This window comes from Hyperolius riggenbachi, chromosome 1 (genome assembly GCF_040937935.1).
Source record: "Hyperolius riggenbachi isolate aHypRig1 chromosome 1, aHypRig1.pri, whole genome shotgun sequence".
Taxonomy (NCBI): domain Eukaryota; kingdom Metazoa; phylum Chordata; class Amphibia; order Anura; family Hyperoliidae; genus Hyperolius; species Hyperolius riggenbachi.
The window spans coordinates 590,284,176-590,305,517 of NC_090646.1; the positions used below are offsets into that span (position 1 = coordinate 590,284,176).

At 43.4% G+C, this 21,342-nt stretch overlaps 1 protein-coding gene across 7 annotated transcripts in view; it reads left to right on the forward strand.

Annotated features, from left to right (window-relative positions):
• The window catches only part of PDE8B (phosphodiesterase 8B), a 357,296-nt gene extending 341,393 nt beyond the window's left edge, over positions 1 to 15,903 (forward strand). For all 7 annotated transcript variants that reach the window (XM_068248991.1, XM_068248999.1, XM_068249010.1 and 4 more), the window contains exons 20-22: positions 3,392 to 3,559; positions 7,031 to 7,160; positions 12,556 to 15,903. In XM_068248991.1, the coding sequence (XP_068105092.1) occupies positions 3,392 to 3,559; positions 7,031 to 7,160; positions 12,556 to 12,671 (414 nt within the window). In that variant the 3' untranslated portion in view covers positions 12,672 to 15,903. The remainder of the gene's footprint in view (positions 1 to 3,391; positions 3,560 to 7,030; positions 7,161 to 12,555) is intronic.
• The last annotated feature ends 5,439 nt before the right edge of the window (positions 15,904 to 21,342 follow it).

The following is a 21,342-nucleotide window of genomic DNA, read 5'->3' on the forward strand; positions in this document are numbered from 1 at the left end:
GGAAGTTCTGAGTTCAGGTCCGCTTTAAGTGGCAGGGACAGAATTTCTGATTCCAGCCTCTGTCTGTATTTCATATCTTTCACCAAAAGAAGTCTTAGAAAACCTGAAAAACCAGTTGATCTACTCACAGAAACGCCTTCATAATGTGCCTTCTTCTCTGGGATATGTCAGGCCTGAAACACACCAGAGGAGTTTTTCTGAGCGTTTTGAGTTTTTAAATCTGCTGCTAATGTTATCCTATGTGTCTGTGCACACTGGAGCAATGAGGTTTTGTAAAAAACCCCATAGCGTTACATTGGGAAGAGGTTTTGAAACCTCTAAAAGCTCTTCCCAATGTAATGCTATGGGGTTTTTTACAAAACCTCATTGCTCCAGTGTGCACAGACACATAGGATAACATTAGCAGCAGATTTAAAAACTCAAAACGCTCAGAAAAACTCCTCTGGTGTGTTTCAGGCCTCAGAGGGCTTAAATTTGCTTCTTTGAAAGCCTGATCTTCCTAGGACCTTATGTGTTGGCAGAGAATAGCATTATTATTATGTTACCTTTATAATAAATCCATGATGTAAAAAAATATTTGTTTTTCTGTGTTTGGAGTAGCTTTTAAAGGCAAGGAGAAGGTGAGTCTTGCCAATAAACTTAGAGCTTAAAGAGAACCCGAGGTGGGTTTTAAGAATGCCATTAGGACACAGAGACTGGTTCTGCATACAATGACCAGCCTCTGTTACTATACTGTGTCCCCCATAAATCAAACCGCCGTGCTAGCGACATGCAGCGTATCACTAGCAGACTGTTTACCTCTGCACTGTCACTCTCGCTGCTCCCCCGCCTCCTCTATAGCGCCGCTTCCTGCCTGCGTCCCTTCCTTCCAATCAGCGGGGAGGGAAGGGACGCAGGCGGAAGTGGCGCTATGGAGGAGGCGGGGGAGCGTCGGTGACAGACACTCAAAGATAAACAGCCTGCTAGCGAGACGCTGCATGTCGCTAGCACGACGGTGGTTTGATTTATGGGGGCCAGCAGAGCGCAGGGGGAGCCTGGGGGGGAACAGTATAGTAACAGAGGCTGGTCATTGTATGCAGAACCAGCCTCTGCGTCCTAATGGCATTCTTAAAACCCACCTCGAGTTTTCTTTAAAGAATGTACTCTGCTGTTCTGAGTTTTATGTCAACCCTCATCCTCTTCTCACCTTAAAGGACAACTGTAGTGAGAGGTATATGGAGGCTGCCATATTTATTTCCTCTTAAACAAAAACAGTTGCCTGGAATCCCTCCTGATCTATTTGTCTGCTGTAGTTTCCGAATCACACCAGAAACAAGCATGCAGCTAATCTTGTCAGATCTGACAATAATGTCAGAAACACCTGATCTGCTGCATGCATGTTCAGGGTTTATGGCTGAAAGTATTAGAGGAAGAGGATCAGCAGGACAGCCAGGTAACTGGTATTGGTTAAAAGGATATAAATATGGCAGCCTCCATATACCTCACTACAGTTGTCCTTTAACCACTTGAGGACTGCAGGGCTAAACCCCCCTAGTGACCAGGCCATTTTTAGCAAAATTGGCCACTGCAGCTTTAAGGCCAAGCTGCAGGGCCGCACAACTCAGCACAGAAGTGATCCCCCCCCCTTTTCTCCCCACCAACAGAGCTCTCTGTTGGTGGGGTCTGATCGCTCCCCCCATGTTTATTTTTTTTTAAATAAATATTATTGTTTGTTTTTTTTCTATAAAACCCCTGTTTCTTAAAATTTCTTCCCTCCCTCCCTCCCTCCCTCCCCACAGCCAGCCAATTATGGCGATCGGCTGTCATAGGCTTCTGCCTATGAGAGCCGATCACTCTCTTGTCCCCCTGTTTTGCATGAGATCGCGCGCATATCTCATGCTCGGAGGGCGGAGCTCCGCCCCGCCTTCAGTCTCCGAGCGCTCGGGAGACTGTTAGACGGCGATTACGCCGTCTATTTACTAGGTGCAGCGCTGCGATGAGCAGCAGCGCTGCACTGGGGACAGCCGTGTGACACGGCTGTCCCCAGTGCAGCGCTGCTGCTCATCGCAGCGCTGCACCTAGTAAATAGACGGCGTAATCGCCGTCTAACAGTCTCCCGAGCGCTCGGAGACTGAAGGCGGGGCGGAGCTCCGCCCTCCGAGCATGAGATATGCGCGCGATCTCATGCAAAACAGAGCCCCAGGACTTTACGCCAATTGGCGTTAGGCGGTCCTGGGGCTGCCGCGGCCACGCCTACTGGCGTGACGCGGGCGGCAGAAGGTTAAAACGACAGCTTAAATAAAGAGAACAAATCTGCCTTTGACATGGGAGACCAGGGTTTGTATCCTGGCTAGGGTCAGTACCTAATCAGTAAGAAGTCCTTAGGTAAGCCTTCCTAACACTGCAGGGTGGCCCCTTGAGTGTGTCCTTAGTGGCTGCAGCTCTTGAGCGCTTTGAGTCCAACATGAGAAAAGCGCTATACAAATGTTAGGATTATTAACATTTATGGGGGCTTTGCACTAACCATCGAAATTGGATGTAATGACTATAATGTAGTGGTGGAAATTCTGTCGGAATCGTATCAGAAAGTCACTTTGGGAAATGGAAATTTCGTTGAAATCAGAAATCGTCATTTCTGTCCATGCCTAGTAGTGACAAGCATATACCGGTATGCACTGTCAAAATGTAATTTAAAAAAAATTACTATAGTCTTGCAAAGTGCTTGCAAACCAAGTTAAAGCGGATCCGAGATGAAAAACTAACTATCAAGTAACTTGTCTATATATCTTATCTAAAGTTTAGATAGTTTACACAGCAAATCTAGCTGCAAACAGCATTAATAGAATATGATTATGTGTTCCTGTGATACAATGACAGCAGCCATGTTGTTTGTAAACATTACACAGAGGCAGGCTTATCTGCATCTTGAGCAAAAAAACCTAATCTCCCCTCCTCCTCCCTCCTCCCCTCTGCCTCTGAAATCTCTGGCTAGTAATACCTCCCCCCCCCCCCCCCCTCCTGCCCAGACTGAGCTCCCATGAGCCCTTGCTACTGTCTGAAAGTGCCTTGGCTCTCTGAAAACCTGTGGGCGTCGCTTGTTTAGTTTATAGGGAATTTAGAGTATTAAAACAAAAACAAAAAAAGTATTTGGCTTGAGGAATGCCCTATAAACAATAGGAAAGGAACACAATTATGCAATGAGTAAAAGTTAATCTCGGATCCACTTTAATTGCAATCCAAGGTTTTACTGTAGATGGAAATCATGTGTGGTGTTAATCCTAACAATATGTAGAGATGAACTCCAGGGATTGCTACATTTTCAACATATGTGGAATTTCCCTTTGACCCTTGAGTTGTGCAAGCTGTTGGGCATGTAAAGGTGTTGACATGCATTTTATCACTTATGTTACAGAGTGAGGGCAGTGACTGCGAGTGTTCTCCCACCATCAGGAATTCACCTGAGAACCGGGTACTTATCAAACGCATGCTGATAAAATGCGCAGATGTAGCCAATCCCTGCCGGCCGCTGGAATTATGCATTGAATGGGCGGGGAGAATATCTGAGGAGTATTTTGCTCAGGTATGTATGTTTGGAATTCTCAGCAGAATCTAGCATGGCTGATTCATTAAACATAACTGGCTTTATTGATCAGTCTGCTAGTGGTGTACTTCTGAGGCTGGTAATGCTATAACCAGCTTCTTATGTACGTGCTACAAGAAACTGTTTTCAGGTAGATTCCTATTTGTACTATGGAAAGGATAGAGAGGAATCTCTTACAGAGTCTATAAAAATTACCCAAACCATTTTTTTGTGAAAAATCCACAGCAATACAGGCAGAGATTTCTGAAGAATTTTGGAAAAATGAGTGTGACTGCATTGCCGAGAAGGGGAGCAGAGAGTTCAGGGCCGGATTTGTACTTTTTACTGCCCAAGGCCCACTATTACCAGCTGCCCCCGGACCGATAGCATCCTAAACTCCACCCCCCCCCCTCCAACACGGCAGGAATTAGATTGTAGGCTCCTCTGAGGACAGTTAGTGATTAGTGATGGCAGGGATTAGATTGTATGCTCTTTGGTGAACAGCACATTCAGTGAGGGACTGTCAAAAACCTGAGCGGTTTTTGCCTTTTTCATGATTGCTAACTCAGTAAAGGACCAGCCCTTAAAGCGTTGCTATCATATAAATCCGGCATAGTGGGGTCTGTACCCTCTATAACAGTAATTATAGATTGACGGTATACCTTGATATGAATCAGAGCACTCAGTATATGATTTTATATAAAAAATTGTATTGGCTTATCATACAGCATATATACAAAATATGAACAGTTCCAAGTAGTGTTTCCTTATTAACAGTATTCCATCTTATCAAGGCTTTATAGCCAAGCAATTATCAATCTTCTAAGTACATTCAAAAAAGAATATAACAGTTGTGTTATGTAGAATAAGATCAAAAGTAGTCTCATCTATATCAATAGCTATGTATCTAGTAGCTGTGTAAAACTTGTAGTAATCTTCTTAAAGAAATAGCATAAAAATTGCTTCTAAAAACTTCTTGCTAACATCTTAATAAAACTTAATGCTGAAAAATTAATAAAGTAAATCACCAGAATATGAAGCATATTACCCCTTCTCTGTCATCTCTTCAGCATCTAGAACCACGTGTGGGAAGGTAGCTTCTGCCTCATGTGTCTTCTCAGGAGATTGTTGGGCTTCTGCAAACTATGAGCTTTCAGCTTCTACTTTTATAGGGGTTGGAGGCAATATGGCTGCCTAATCTGGACTTTTCCTGAATCCCAGGCTCTGATTGGCTAAAGCTTTCGTGCGTCAATGCTTTATCATGTTTTGATTTCCTAAGTCACAATATTATTGTTTATAAATTCTTAATTACCTTATCTTGTGGGAATTAACGTCATTTGGAGTGCTTGACATTTTGTTTAGGTCATTTCTGACGCACGTAATTAAAAATGGACGTCAACAGCCATCTTGTCTGTTGGCTGACCCAGACATGGAGACAAAACAATGTCATTCATGACGCATTTCTGATAAAGTGTTCGCTGCTAATTATGTTGGAATGTCATGGTACTTCCCCAGACATGAGATTGGTCAGGTTGACACTGTAACCAGACCTGTGAGAGCCTTCAGCAATTTAAGGCTTATTGAAACATACAGGGCTTCTAATATACTTATTTAAATATAAAGCTTATTATATAATTCTTAAAACAATTAATCATATAAGAAAAAATTGCATATTAAATCTTAATAATATAAAATTATTTTCCATATATTTGTCTTTCTGATGAAGAAATAAATATCTAATTTCATCCGGCAGAGGTCAGCCTTTCATAACAAATAACAAACAGTATTAATAATGTTGATTTCATAAGACCGCCAGGTGGCATCATGGAATGATCTTTAACTAATTGGGAAAACAACTTCTTTTTGTTTTATATCTTCCATATTTTGACTTCTCTAGCTGGGAAATTTGTATCTTTTCTTGCTGGCCTTGGCCTTCAAGCAAAGGAACATGTAAACAATTGTCTAGCTTACAAGTTAAAATAACCTTATAAAAGTTGCACTGTCTCTAACTGTCACTGACAGAATCAATTACTTTGAATTGCATTTAATGCTGGATTCGATCATATAGGGTTTAACAATAATTATTTATTTCTTTAGAAGGACTGTATTGATTATTAATGTTTATATATACATACACATATGACAGTTTTTCCTGCATAAATAAAACCGCTAGAATTCTGACAGGACAGGCAGCTCAGAGATCACTGTAAGTGCCCGTTTGCTGCCCCTTGATCCTCCAAGTGCCAGATCAGGCTGTTGGTACTTGGTAGCCGCCCACCACTATGTGCAAACTCTGTGTAGCAGGAGTAATGTTCAGCAGGCTAACTGCTATTGCCACCCTGCTGCCCGTAGCCCGCCCCTTGCTTTCCTGGTGCCCAAGGCCATGGCCTATGTGGCCTTGCCTAGAAAAAAACGGCCATGGGAGCGTTACCTGGGACCCAATGACATCCGATCAGGTAAGTATTTAATCCTGAGACCCGATCTGTCATCACTAAGACAGAGCCTGTCCTGACGGGCTCTGTCCTTCTTATTAGAGGTACTCTTTAACCTTTTGGGGACCACCCATATTAAATCCTACACCGCACTTGTGGCTGTTTAAGCCTGATGCGGCGTAGGATTTATGCCGCCTGCCATCTACTCTCCCAACACAATCGTGCACACTCGAGAGGGGAGATTAAGCTGTCATATGACAGCTGACATCTCCCCTCAGTGATCAGGAGGCATCACGCTTGGCTCCTGATCACTTGATCACTATGATCGCCGGTGGATCGTAGTGATCACTGTTAGAGCTGCGGCGGTAGGGGCGAAAGAAGAGGATCCACTCCCCTTCCTGATGTTCCCCCGGCGATCGTACCTCCCTTCCGCTCTGGCCGGCATCCCCGCTTGCTATGGCGTAAGTATCGGGTTCCAGCTTGATGATGTCATCACGCCGCGACCCGGAACTTAGCGGCAGTACGAGCGGGGATGCCGGCCAGAGCGGAGGGGGCCACAGCTGCTCATCGCTGGAGCCTGGGAGGTGAGTAAAGGCTGCCTGCAATACGGGGGACACCTGGCCGCACTGGGGACACCATGCCCATCTTAGCTCTAGCAGAGATCCGGCTGCCTGACCCTCCCCCCCCCATGCAAAATCGCCTGGACCTTAAGGGGGGTTAGGCAGCTGGTCCGGAAAGGGTTAAGGCTTAATCCATAAACTCTGAGAAACTGATGAAAAGAAAATTGGAGCAAAATGGAGCAGTTGCCGTTAGCACCCAATCATATTTCATCTGTTAATGAACCAAAGAATCTGATTGGTTGATCCAGGCTTACTGTGCTTTTTCTAGCACCCATCCTGATGAATGAACTCCAGTCTTTTCCTAAATGGCTGTCTGTCTGTGATGATAGAGTTCAAGCTGTATTAGTAGAGATCTAAGGAAGTGCAATGCTGCATATGTGATAAGTAAATAAGCAAGGCCCTTTTCTTATGTTTTCCAGACTGATGAAGAGAAGAGACAAGGAATGCCCGTGGTGATGCCAGTATTTGACCGCAACACCTGTAGTATACCCAAATCTCAGATATCCTTCATCGATTACTTTATCACAGACATGTTCGATGCATGGGATGGTAAGGAGTCATTTCCATAAATAGCTGCGTGCTATCAGGTTGTATTCCTGCATAATGCAGTGCATGCTGGGCTCTGCCTCTGAGTCCTTTCTGAGTCATTAGCTTCCTTACACCGCTCTGCAAGAACTCACTGCTATAGGCACAGCTTGAAGGCAAACTCCCAACATTAACCTCACAAGCAACTAAAAATAGTGTCCCTCAGCAACTATCATTAAAGTAATAAGATCGGTGCTACACAAGTTATTTTATAATATAACATTGTTAAAGCGGATCTGGTGAAAGACAAACTATAACAAGTTTAACTTGTTTATATATCTTGTCTAAAGTTTAGATAGTTTACACAGCAAATCTAGCTGCAAAAAGCTTCAACAGTTTATGATTATTTATTCCTGTGATACAATGAGAGTGGCCATTGCCACATAACACCAACCCTGTGCTCACTCCACTGGCTACTGATAAAATGGAGAATTCTGTTTAAGATTGGCTTACTGACATTCAAATCCTTGCACAATCTGGGCCCCGGATACCTGAAGGACTTGTTGCAACTGCATCACACCCCCCACAATCTTAGATCAAAAGGACGTAACACCTTGGTCACCCCCAGAGTCCACCTCAAAACTTTTGGAGACAGAGCCTTTTGTCATGCTGCCCCTACGCTTTGGAACTCCCTGCCACACCCAATCAGGACAGCTCCATCCCTGGAAGCATTTAAGTCTAAACTGAAAACACACCTCCAGTCATGGCATTCATGAACATCTGACCAGAGCCGGGACAAGGTCCTCCAGCACCCAAGGCTGAGACACCAAAGTGCGCCCCTCCATCCCTGCCTCCCCAGCCATCACACACTGATTGCTATTGACTAAGAGGCGCCACAGGGCCCACAACCTCCCCAACACCTTAATATGTAGTTATCTGGCTTGCAGTCACTGCCATGTATCCCCTTGTATTATTTCTTTCTGCTTCAAACACAATTAGGAATTACAGCTGAATGAATTCTGCGCCCCCTCCTACACTGCGCCCTGAGGCTGGAGCCTCTCCAGCCAATGCCTCGGCCCGGCCCTGACTATCTCCTCTGTAACACAACCCAGCCTGCAACCCTGTATTAATCTGAGACACAACTATGCGCTTTGAGTCCTATGGGAGAAAAGCGCTTTACAAATGTTATTGTATTGTATTGTATGTTCTGTTTGTCACATTACACACAAGCAAGCTGATCTGTATCTCCAGCCCTCAACCTGTGAAAACTTCACTCCCCTCTCCTCCTCCCTCCTCCCCTCTGCATCTGAAATCTCTGGCTGGTAATACAGTGCCTCCTCCTGCCCAGACTGAGCTCCCATAAGCCCTTTCTACTAAGGCTCAGAGTGCCAAGGCTCTCTGGAGAAGCTGTGGGCGAGGCTTGTTTAGTTTATAGGGAATTAGAGTATTAATACAAAAAAAACAACAAAAAAAAGTATTTGGCTTGAGGAATGCGCTATAAACTATATGTAAGGAACACAATTATGCAATGAGTAAAACTTTATCTCGGATCCACTTTAAAGGACTTACGAGGCCAAGTATACAAAAAATAAAATAAAAAAAGTTAGGTACCTGGATCAGCTTGTAAGGCACGGAGGACGCCGTCTGCGCCCTCCGTGCCGTTCCGCCTGGTCCCCGCCGCTGAACAGCCCTCCGAACAGTCCCCAACTGCGCAGCCCGGGTCGTGCTCCCCAGCCTGAACCAAGATGGCCGCCGGAGCTGGCTGCGGCTGCGCAGTCTGCATAGCCGCGAGTGCGGCTGCGCAGCTCTAAGTCCAACGTAACAGTAGCGTGGATCGGGGGTTGGCCTTAGAGCCGCGCAGCCGCGGCCAGCTCCGGCGGCCATCTTGGTACAGGCTGGGGAGCCCGACCCGGGCCGCACGGTCGGGGACCGTTCGGAGGGCTGTTCAGCGGCGGGGACCAGGCGGAACGGCAGGGAGGGCGCGGACGGCGTCCTCCGTGCCTTACAAGCTGATCCAGGTAGCTAACTTTTTTTTTTTTTTGTATACTTGGCCTCGTAAGTCCTTTAAAGTGTACCTGAGCCAAAGCACGGGTACAAAATGAGATGCCTACCGAAAGAGAGGGAAGACTTAGGATCCTATTGAGGCTTCCCCCATCGCTGAGTGAGGATGCCCCGGAAGATTAGTGACAAGACATTGTCGCTAAACATATCGGGGCTGCACACCTCTTCCTTCAGCATGGCCGCGCGAGCATTCCCACGCATGCACAGTAAGCCGAAGCCCCAGGTCACTTGACTACTGCACAGCCGGGCTCATAACAGAAAAGGAGCACAACCCCGATGTGGAGAGGGCTACGCTCAGCGACGGGGGACATCTGCCCACCAAGGGGAGCCTCAATAGGATCCTGAGGCTTCCCTCTCTTCAGGTTAATATCTTATTTTGAACCTGAGCTACTATATGAGCTACTATAGGTGGGCTGTGGGTGATGCCAGCTGTCCATCACATTAGGAGCTTTCTACTGGCTCCCATTAGAATGTGATGGACAGCATACCTACTACACAGGTCCAGGAAATCCAAGCCATAATTGAAGTTCTTCCAGATTTCATGGGAAAAAAATGAAAATCCGACACCGTTTACCCTGCTAGGGCCTGACAGTGCCTGGCAATCTGGGAAATTAGTAAGATAACACTAAATGACCATACATCCCAACTTTCCGAGACAAAAAAGAGGGACACCTTATGACATGGCACTGCCACACCTCCAGACACGCCCCTGCCACACCCCTCGTCATGCATAGCACAAAAAATCCATATGCAAAAGATGTAGTTTTATAATTCATACCACGCTGGTCCTTTCTATCATCATTAGGTTACCTTAATATTAACATTTGGAAACAAAAAATGCATCAATTTAAATGATGGGAATAGGGGATAGAGTCAGTTACATTTTTAAGTAGGAAAATACAAATATTTACACAGATCTGTACATGAGTCCTGAATGAGGGACAAATGAGAAAGAAAGAGGGACAGAGGGAATTGGTCCCAAAGAGGGACTGTCCCTCCGAAAGAAGGACAGTTGGAAGTTATGCTATTGTAACAGCATAATATGCATATATTGCAAAACGTTTATACAATGCACATAGTGAGTTCATGAGGAGGAAGAAAAATATTGGATGAATCACGCGATAGAGCTTAGGATGGATCATTGAAGTGGAGCCAAACGATTCCTAGGTAGGCCACATAGAAGGATGTTCCAGTAACGTAAACCAAATATGATGAGTGCATGCTCTGGCAATTTATTGGTGTCCTGGGCAAGAAAAGGGCGAGGGTGGGGGTGGTTGTTTTATTAAAGTGAACTCAGAACTTTCTCTCTGCTGTAAAAGATACGCAACGGCATAATAGCCTTCAAAGAAAACATTTTTTCCGTTACAGTTGAATGAAACCCTGCAATAAATCTGCAGTGTGTCTACTTCCTGCTTTCATGGAAGCAGACATATGGTTAACATCCTGTGCTTTCAAATGAGCTTCTCTGCCGTGGCAGAATTACAGCTAGTGATTAGTCACCGATGAGGGGAAATTAGACAGGCTAAGATAAACTCTCTAAATACATACAGGGTGCATTTCTCTAGGTTTTCCTTCTGTGCTGTGCAAGAGTCCAGGTCCATTTTAAATAGAGGTTTAAAGAAGAGCGCTGAATCCTAAGTTATGTCTGGGCAGTGACAGTGGGGAGACAGGATTATTGGTCCGAAGACATAACAACAAAAGTTGTTTAGGTGATACCTTTAACCACTTCGGGATTCTGCGTACGCTTAAGTACGCCCCTGAATCCTGAAGTGCATTCCGTGGAAACGTTCCATGTCAGTTCGAGGAGGGTGTCTCCATGAACACCCTGCGAGCCGCGATCGGCGGCTCGCAGGGTGAATGTAAACACGCGGGGAAGATCTTCCCCGGTGTTTACATATGTAGAGGAGATCGGCGTTTACATACGTAGAGGAGATCGGCGATCCCCGGCCTCTGATTGGCCGGGGATCGCCGGCATCTGATAGGCTAAAGCCTATCCCATCAGGCGCAGGACGGAAATCAGTCCTGCGCCGCTCACAGGGGGAGGGAGGGAAGGGGAAGGAGGCCAGGAAGCGCTGCGGAGGGGGGCTTTGAAGAGCCCCCCCCCCCGCAAGCGCAAGCAGCCGGCGGCGATCAGACCCCCCCAGCAGGACATCCCCCTAGTGGGGAAAAAAGGGGGGAAGTCTGATCGCCCTGGCTGCTATCTGATCGGTGCTGCGGGCTGGAGAGCCCACGCAGCACCGATCAGAACAATACCCCCCTGGCACAGAAGTGGTTAATGACTATCTGTACAAGATTCCTTTGCTAGCTTTCGAAACTTTAGGTTTCTTCTTCAGGCATGTTTCAGAACTGGATCAGAACCATACTTATGACTCTGATTCAGCTCTGAAACATGCCTGAAGAAGAAAGCTTGCAAAGGAATCTTGTACAGTTAGTCATTATAGGTATCACCTAAACAACTTTTGTTGTTGTTGTTATGTCTTTGGATTCTCTCCATGTCTAATACAGGACCACACGCAACAGGATTATTGGTGTCATACAGATTGATGTCAGGAAGAGCAATAGATTCAGAAGGCAGAAAAAAAATCACAAGTTCAAGTTTCTTTGTGTTAAGATTCAGGAAACAGAAGGACGTGAAGGAAAAGAGAGCATTAGTTAAAGGACCACAATTATAAAAAATTAGAAAATTTTAAATACTTTCTGCTGGAGTAAAATGCACTATAAATTACCTTTTTTCCTATGTGGCTGTCACTTACAGCAGTTGGTAAAAAGCGGACAGATCTGACAGCATTTTGACAGTCCATCTCCTCACGATGACCTAAATTCTTTACAAGAAGCTTTGGAATGTACAAAGATGCCAACCAGCTTTCCTACTAATTTCTATGCTATTCTGGCAGTTAGACTCACCAACAACCATTTGGTAGGAGTGTTTGTAAATAAATACCTGAGAATCCCCTATGGGCAGATGGACCTGTCCAAAACCTGTCAGATCTGTCAGTTTATCACTACCTACTCTAAGGGAAATCAATGTATACTGCATTTTACTCTGGGAGAAATCTACATTTTATATGTATGTATTTTACATTTTACAATTTTTTGTGATAGTTTAAGGCAGTCAGAGACACAAGATAAAGAAGAAAGTTTAGGAGCAGAAAGGTAGAAGTATGTCCTGAAGGCGTTAGGACCAGATGACAAGCCCAGGAAAAGCAATCAAACAGTCCCCATGTCCCCGGTCAAACTGAATATCATCTTGCTCTGAGATCAAATCCTGTCACTTGCATAATATCTAAATAAAAAGTAAGAAGGTACATCATGCTCACCTCAGCATCATCCACTAACCTGTTTTCTGATTCTTTTTCAGCTTTTGCACATCTGCCCAACCTCATACATCACTTGACAGAGAACTACAAGTATTGGAAGTCCTTAGATGAGTTAAAGTGTAAAAGTCTCAGGTGCTCATCTGACTGCCACAAATGAAGGATGCTCAGTGACCTCTCGACCTAGCTGCACTGTGAGCCATTTCCTGGTGGAGTAATACAGAATAAGGGAAACTTTAATGGGAACTCTGGCCAAAAAATTTACAGCAGAGACTGTAAGCCGGACATTGAGACCCACTTCAAAGTTTGAACTTCTCTTCGACTGGAGCTACTTGCAAGCAGTGGAGGCTTATTTCTAAGATTTTACAGCATTTTACACAGGCTAACACTATCTGTATGCAGAATTTAAAGACAGTCTCACAGTTTTATTATTAGTATGAAAACGGCAGAATTTCATCACTTTTCATTTCTTTGATAGGCTTGACTTACTGAGTTTGGGAGAGACCCCTACTATACAACATTACTTAAGAGATTTTTAATGCCAGCTATTGTACGCACTTTTTATATATATATATAGTACATATATACTGTATGTTTTGTGGAGAAATGAAGAGTGAATGGCATGTCCTTCTCCATTATCTGTTCATTTGTTTCTTGTGTACAGGGCTACATTCAGGGTTGTAAAACCGGTGACTCAGGAAGACAGACCTTGTTGCCATAGCTGCATTCATCGTCCTTTGTGTCCGTTTTGATCTTAAAAGGAACCCAAGGTGAGGGTTGTGGAGGCTGCCATATGTATTTCCTTTTAAAAAATGCCAGTTGCCTGGCAGCCCTTGTGATCCTGGGTCTCTAATACTTTTAGCCATAGACCCTGAACAAGCATGCAGCAGATCAGGTACTCTGACTCAGCTGACTTAGGTTTTACTGGATTAGCCATATGCTTGTTCCAGGGTTTTGACTCAGGCACTACTTATGCCAGAAGATCGACAGGGCTGCCAGGCAACTGGCATTGTTTACAAGAAAATAAATATGGTAGCCTCCATATCCCTCTCACCTCAGGTTCCCTTTAAGGTTCTCCTTTTATTTGGATAGCATCAAAATATTTTAAGGATAGCCCAGCAGAGCAACTTATCTTGAAACAGCAAATTTGATAGTCTAATACACCTACTTTTAAATACATGAGGCAAAACAGTGGCATTTACTGTTTCAGACACCATGTTCGGTCTTGAACTGTGGGTCATCATCGAGGGTTTGATTTTGGGATGGTCGTAGAGATAATGTTTGCTCTAATAAGCAGGAAAGTAAGCCATGACTAGTAAGAGATGGTGCCTTCTGTGCTCTGTGTGGTTTGGACTCAGGGATCCTTTCTTGCACTAGCAAAGATGGAGCCATAAAACAGAATGAGGGAAATATGAAGAGAAATCTCTGAAGGTGTACGGAACCCAAGGGATGGTTTTCTGAGGTTGGAAAACACTGGAGAACCTTTCATGGTCCACAAACCTGGACTGAATTCTTTAAAAAAATGTTCTGCTTTGACCTGATCAAATCAGAACATAGTGAGGTTTCTGGAACAGTAGTTGTTTGAGGGCAGATGTGTTTAGCACTAATGTGGGTGTTCAAATTCAGCACCAAGTGGTTCTGAACCAAAGGAGGAAGTATCAGAGTACAATGAAATACACCTCATCCTGCTGTCTGGTGCTGAAATGGTGCTGTAAGCGTGTGTTCGGATTCCAAACCATTTGGTGCCGAATTCGAACAGCACCAGTATTTAGCACCTGCCATGAGATTTTTATTTTTGTACATTAACCAGTTATCCAAGGTTTATCCAAAATAAGTTATTGCTGTACTAGTTCACTACTCTTTCAGTAATCTTCTGCAAGTTTCACTGTGACCCAGGCAAAAGTCCCACATATTTGCAACCTTACAGCAGAAATTGTTTGAAACTCTAGTCCTGGTTTGATGCATCACTTAGGTCCTCCGCGATTTTCCTACATTTTTCAGCTTCAGCAAGTCCACCACAATGTACCAAGTTACATCCTCTGGTCCCTCCACATCAGAAGAACCACAGGTTGTCATGCCTGAGTTGGAGCGTAAGAACTGCCTGGAATAAAGACCACTTCAGGAGAGAATGGGGACTCAAACCAGCATGTGTACAGATCTTTAGTGACCCCGTGCTCCTCCCTCTACTGATGCCTGAGCATAAGACCTCCCTCTAAAAATATTTTTTTTTTTAATAAGATAAAAAATTATCTCCTGGGAGAAATCTCAGGAGAAAGGGTAATTGAATAGAGGCCCAGGTGACTATACTTAACTCTACTGCTTTGTCCAGATACCTGCTGAAAACTGTTGTTGAAAAATAAATAACTTGAAATATGGAGGTTATCATTGATGACCACTAACCACTTAGCTTTTTGTAGGAGGCAGTGCTGACTATTCACATTAAGGAATGTTCTGATGCTTGCATATTTGTTCCCAGTTAATATTTTATAAAGGATTACAGCCAAAGGATCTTCATTATAGTCAGAAAACCAACCTGTTTTATGAAGAGATCAGGGCACTAGTGTAGTTTAGGGAACACAGCAGGAATCCTCATAGGTAACAATTCTCCAATCACAGCACCCTCTACAGCACAAATAATGTGGGCGTAGTTTACTACAACCTATCTGAAACCTAGCAGTTGGAGAGGGTGCTGTCCATCCCCCAATCACATTAATGGAATTTCCCTGCTTGGTCCACTAAACTAGACTTGCCCAAAAATCATTGTTGTCAGATTCCATACACCTCTTACATCAGGTGGAGAGTGACCATCACCACACTATAGAAAATGTACACCCCCATCTACAGCTGGGCAACAAGTAGCATTTTTCTTTAGGACCGAATTGTCTATCTCAGGAAACGTTCCCGAAATTAAAATGCTTATGTGAATGTTGGTGATTGAAGACCTTTTACTAAAAATTATATCTGTTACAGTTATGTAGCGTTTTCTTTAATAAAATGGTGCCAAGAGGAATTGAGGACATGTGTGAACCAAAGTGACCAATCAAAGTTTACCTTACAAAATCTGTTTAAATTTCTCCAAAATTGATCACTTTTTGTGTGCTTTGGATAACAGTATAATTGTTCTTTGCATCTTTTTTGTTAAAAGAAACCGGCTTTGTTGCAGAAGAAATATTTTCTTGAACCTACCATGTCTTATTATTATTTGTTTATAAGAACCGAGGAGTGGAGTTATGTCCTTGTATCTTTTCTGGAGAGCTCCTGCCCTTACGGTAGACAGATGCATTGTATGTCCTGAATTGCTGTGTGATTATACTGTACAGCAGGAAGACACAGAATCTTAAGTGTTATTAAGGGCTAATCATTCACTATTCCTGTTTATTTCCACAAAATATACCTGTATCATATGAAGACATCGATCTATGTGGTTATTTAGTTCGATATTCACACATTCAACATCTACAAACATACTAAAAAGGATATTTTCAGAGAGATCTGTGTGACAGCCGGCACTACAGTGTCGTTGTGACTCTTGAGGTGTGTGGTGAATGTTGAGAGGTGAAGGTTGATAGCACTACGTCTCACCTTAGTTCACTCTGTGTGCTCAGGATACCACACATGTTCAACACTGTATAGAAAGAGACAAAATCTGGCACTGCAGTGCAATTGTGCATTTATTCTGTATAAAATCACTGCATAATTATGCAGGCTTCAGGTGTATAAACGGCAAACTTCATGTCGGACACAATAGTGGCAGGTCATGCCAAAACTACGTGACTGCGAATGGCAGAAAGAGACCTACTGTAGGTGAGGTAGATGGCAGTGGGTGCAGGGCACGAATGGGCAGCCTCGCCTACGGTAGGACTCTTTCTGCCTTAGTAAAAAGGATAATACCACTTTTGATAGAAAAAAATTATAAACATGCTGGTGCTACACAATTGCTTTTGTAATTTAAAGGACCACTACAGTGAAACATAAAATATAAAATATACATTTCATTTTCTTTATGGCAGTCCCTTCTCCTCACCTTTAGAGAGCACTGTTGGATAACAGAAGATGGGCAACTCCCTTAAAGAACAAGCGACACCCATGCTAACCTAGAAATAAAAAACACATATATAAGTAGATAAATACTACTTCTACTTACATAACAGATGTATTGTGCTATCCACGTAATGATTCCTGTGAATTTTATAAAGGAAAAGCAGAGAATCCTACTCTAGGCAGTGGCCATCTTGCCAAGCTTAATGCGGACATCATATCCTCCCTGACTCTTGTTTCCCCCCTCCCTTCTCTTGCCCATTGTGTATTCATTAGCTGCCCTCCTCCCAGAGTCTTTTTTTATTTACACATCCAATCACTGAGTCACCTCAGCCTTGCTTGTAAACACAAGTGATCAGCTAGGAAGGGAAATAAATGGAAGAGGAGGAATATATTATAGATAAAAAGAACTCCCAGCATTCAACTTTTTGGCACTGTTTGGCACTAGGGCCAGTGCTCCTAAAGTATGTGATAACTCCAAACCATAATGGCAGAAAAAGTTTTGAATGCAGGATTAGCATCTTTATCACTTAATACACTCAGACCAGTTGCTGTTGAAATTTGATCTGCTGTGTTCAAACAGCACCGTCATGTAATGGCTGGAAATAGAAACTATACTGTAAGAGGATCATTATAAATAAGCACTGCAAAACTGCTCCCAATGCACTCAGAGGCGTAGCTAAGGAGGGGGTGGGGGCAAGCAGAGTCAAATGTCCCCGGGTGCAGTGATTTAGGGGCGTTCAGCTGCTGCTTGATGGCGCTGGCAACATATGTACCATGATGCAAAGAATGAATAATTGTCCTGCGGCCTTTTCCACCCCGCCCCCCACCAGAGAAACTAGATACAGCAGTGGGGAAGAGCATGCCTGGGTGGCAGAAGACCTGCTCCCTGCCAAAAAGAAGCCCTCCCCCCCCCCACCAGAGAAAATGTGCTGAGGGGAACGAGTGGCTGGCAGGGAGAGCCACCAGGAGTGTGAACAGCGCTGTTTAGGTGTGTAAAGGAAGGCTACAGTGCATGCCGTGGCCATTAGTTCCAGGCAAAGGTCTTGACAAGTGTGTTAGTCAAGACCTGATAATGGAGTGTATAACAGTAAAACAGCAGTGAAAGGGAGGGAGGATGGTGATGGAGTGTATCATGGTCAAAGGAGGGCATTACAAGCACCGCCATGGGCAAGGGGGCACTAAAGCTTGCCCATGGCTAGGGTTGTCTTTGTGCCGACAACCCTAGCTACGCCTCTGAATGCACCATGAAACTCACACTTCTCTTCACATGTATGGCGTTCCATTCATCTTTATTCCACAGATGCGGGTGATGAGTATTTTAAAGTGTATATTTACTTTAGGAACTTTTATTCTTTAGATTGATTTTCCACTTCTTGCAGAAAAAAAAATCACTAGGCACCAGGCACCCTCATTCTGTATTCAAAAAACATATTTACACATTTTATTCTGCCACTAACAAAGTACAGTGCTTTGCTTGGTCGACCCTAGAAATGTATAATATCTATTTTGAGCTTAGAATGTGGGGCCTGGTGCCTGCCTAGTGATATTTCACCAAAGGGTAAATATCACTGACACTAGCTTATTCAACATTAGTAAACATAAATCAGATGAAAAAATTAGCCAAAATAATGCGGCCTATTTATAGCCAGCCTCTGGATCCTAATGAGCTCCAGGGATCCAGTCCTGGCAGCCCCAGAAAAATCAGCCAACAGACTTTTCAGCTGGGGCGCAGTAGCTCTGCAATATTTACCTCCTGTGCAGTAGCAGCTTTCCGATGGGCTCTGGTGGAAATGGCTGAGCCCGATCGGGTCCGCTCTACTGTGCAGGTGCAAATCTCCTGCGCAGTACAGTGGACCCAATCGGGCTCAGCCATTTCCACCAGAGTCCTTCAGAAAACTGCTACTGTGCGCAGGAGCACAGAAGGTAAATATTGACATGTCTTCTGTTTGGGTGCTGCCAGCGCTGGATCCGAGGCTTAGGGGGATGGGGGAAGCATCATTAGGATCCAGAGACTTCCTCCTCCCGAGGTAAGTACCCCCCCCCCCCCCCCCCCCCACCGGGGAGGTTTTCTTTTTTACAGATTTACTTTAATAAGTTTTACTTATTACAGATTTACTGTCCCAGGAGAGGACGTCAGGATGAGTGCTCCTAATCCCTAGATAGGTTTGATGCAATGAATGTTTGCATGTCTGCACTATGCATGTTACAGGGCCAGAGTTAGGACACCTATGTTTACCTGGGTACTTCTGCGCAGTATAGGTGACTAAGCATAAGAATGCATTCTTCTGTGAACTAAAACCCTGGCTTTTAACTTAGCTGTAGGGATAACAGTTGTGCCTGGATGAGTGAATCTGTGAATGCATTTGTTTGAACATTTGCATGCGAGAGTGCGAAGGGTTAATAGATTTTTGCTTTTTTCTGGCCACACCTCCTTCAGCACCTCCCTTTCCTTAATAACTTATATAATGTCCTAACTAGAGGCGATGTGCCTGGATATATATGTTTTTTTTTTTACTTTAATAAGGGAGCTTCCAGATGTCCAGCCTCTCTAGAGAAGGAATATATTGATACATTAGTTCCCCTTAACCATTACTACGGATAGTTAAAACCAAGAAGACAAGGATGAAAACTCTAGTTTGCCTGCAGTAGGCCTGCAAAAAAAACATTACCGTATCTGAGGCAAATATCTAACTTTCTGCCCTTAGTGATCATTTGACATTGACAGAAAGGGAAAATCATTTTTAAACTGTAAAATGGATGTAAAAACCTGTTGTACAGTACAGTAAAGGTGGCTGGCCATACATAATGATTTTGCAGCCCGATCGACCAGTTGAAATAGCAAGCTCCTTTTCCTTTATGTCCCTCAGTGGCACATATTGAACCATAACCTATTACATTTTCTCCAACGAGATTTTTATAAATCTTACTAATTAAAAACCTTTAAAACTCCCAGCATGCAAGAAAGTACTACAAATAAGTTTAACATTACTGCTTACCTACTTTTTAAGACTTTTTCAATTGCTGTGTGCTGAAAAGCGACTTTTAAGCCTGGAACCCACTACGAATCGCTAGCGCAATCACTATCGTTTAAGTCGTGTTTTGTAAGCGATTTCATGAGCATTTTACAGCGATTTTGGGAGCAATTTTAAAAAGTGTAAGCTTTTTGGCACTGATTTGAGATTTGAATTCTGATTGGTTCTTTTCAAATTATTATAATTTTTTTTACAGTTTACAGTCATTTAAAATCGCACACAAATCGCTATGTGCAGCGATTCATGAGCGATTTACCAGTGCTTCAATACTTTACATTGACGCACAAACGCTCCCAAAATGCTGCATGTCCTGCAATTGCGATTTTGCTAATTGCAATCGCTACTGTGGAATTTGTTACATTTATTTACATTGGCAGAGCATTTAGGGAAATCGCTCCCTAAACACTCAAATATCGCTCTAGTGGGTTCCTGGCCTTAGACAGAGGTGTAGCAATAGCCACAACTATAATAACATTTCTATAGCGCTTTTCTCCCATAGGACTCAAAGCGCTTAGGCTCTCTCAGATTTAGTACTACTAAATGTGAGAGAGCCTAAGCGCTTTGAGTCCTATGGGAGAAAAGCGCTATAGAAATGTTATTATAGTTGTGGCTATCGCTACACCCCTGTATATATAATACATATATAATTTTTGTTGTGTTAATACTTCATCTTACTACTAACTACTAAATTAGTAGTTAGTAGTAGGATGAAGTATTAACACAACAAAAATTATATTTCTGCCAATGCCAAACTGAACAGGTGGGTTTTCAGTCTGGATTTATACATGTCCAGAGATGGCGCTGTCCTGATCTGCTGAGGTAAGGAATTCCAAAACGTAGGAGCAGCATGACAGAAGGCTCTGGGACCAAAAGATTCCAAGTGGACTCTGGGTATGCCTAGATTATTAGAACCTGTGGATCTGAGATTGCAAGGATTGCTACGCAGCTGAAACATTCCTTTCATGTATCCAGGGCCCAGATTGTGCAAACTTAAAGAGACACTGAAGCGAAAAAAAAATGATATTATGATTTGTATGTGTAGCACAGCTAAGAAATAAAACATTAAGATCAGATACATCAGTGTAATCGTTTCCAGTACAGGAAGAGTTGAGAAACTGCAGTTGTTATCTCTATGCAAACAAGCCATTAAGCTCTCCGACTAAGTTAGTCGTGGAGAGGGCTGTTATCTGACTTTTATTATCTCAACTGTTCCTGGACTATTTACTTTTCCTCTGGTAGAGGAGAGGTCATTACTTCACAGACTGCTCTGAAAGACTCATTTTGAATGCTGAGTGTTGTGTAATCTGCACATATTATAGAATGATGCAATGTTAGAAAAAACACTATATACCTGAAAATAAAAGTATGAGAATATTTTCTTTGCTGCTAATCTTCTAGTAGTTATTCATAGTACACAACCAATTCACTATATTATATTTTTTTTTCGCTTCAGTGTCTCTTTAAATGTCAGTAGGCCGATCTGTATTAATTAATAAAAAAATAAATAAAAAAAAAGTCCTCCATTTATAGGTAGCCAGTGAAAGGCGTGCAGGACTGGTGTTATAGCAGCCATAGCAATTGCTATGGGGTCCAGATAGTACTTGATGTGTTCATTATAACCTTTGTTTTGTTGCTCCACCCTCTGACTTTTGCTATGGGGCCCATAATGTCTAGCTACCCATTGCTTTTAGATAAAATGAAGAATTATCTCTTGGAAGGAAATTCACTTCTTCTACTACGTGAGATCTTCACACCTTA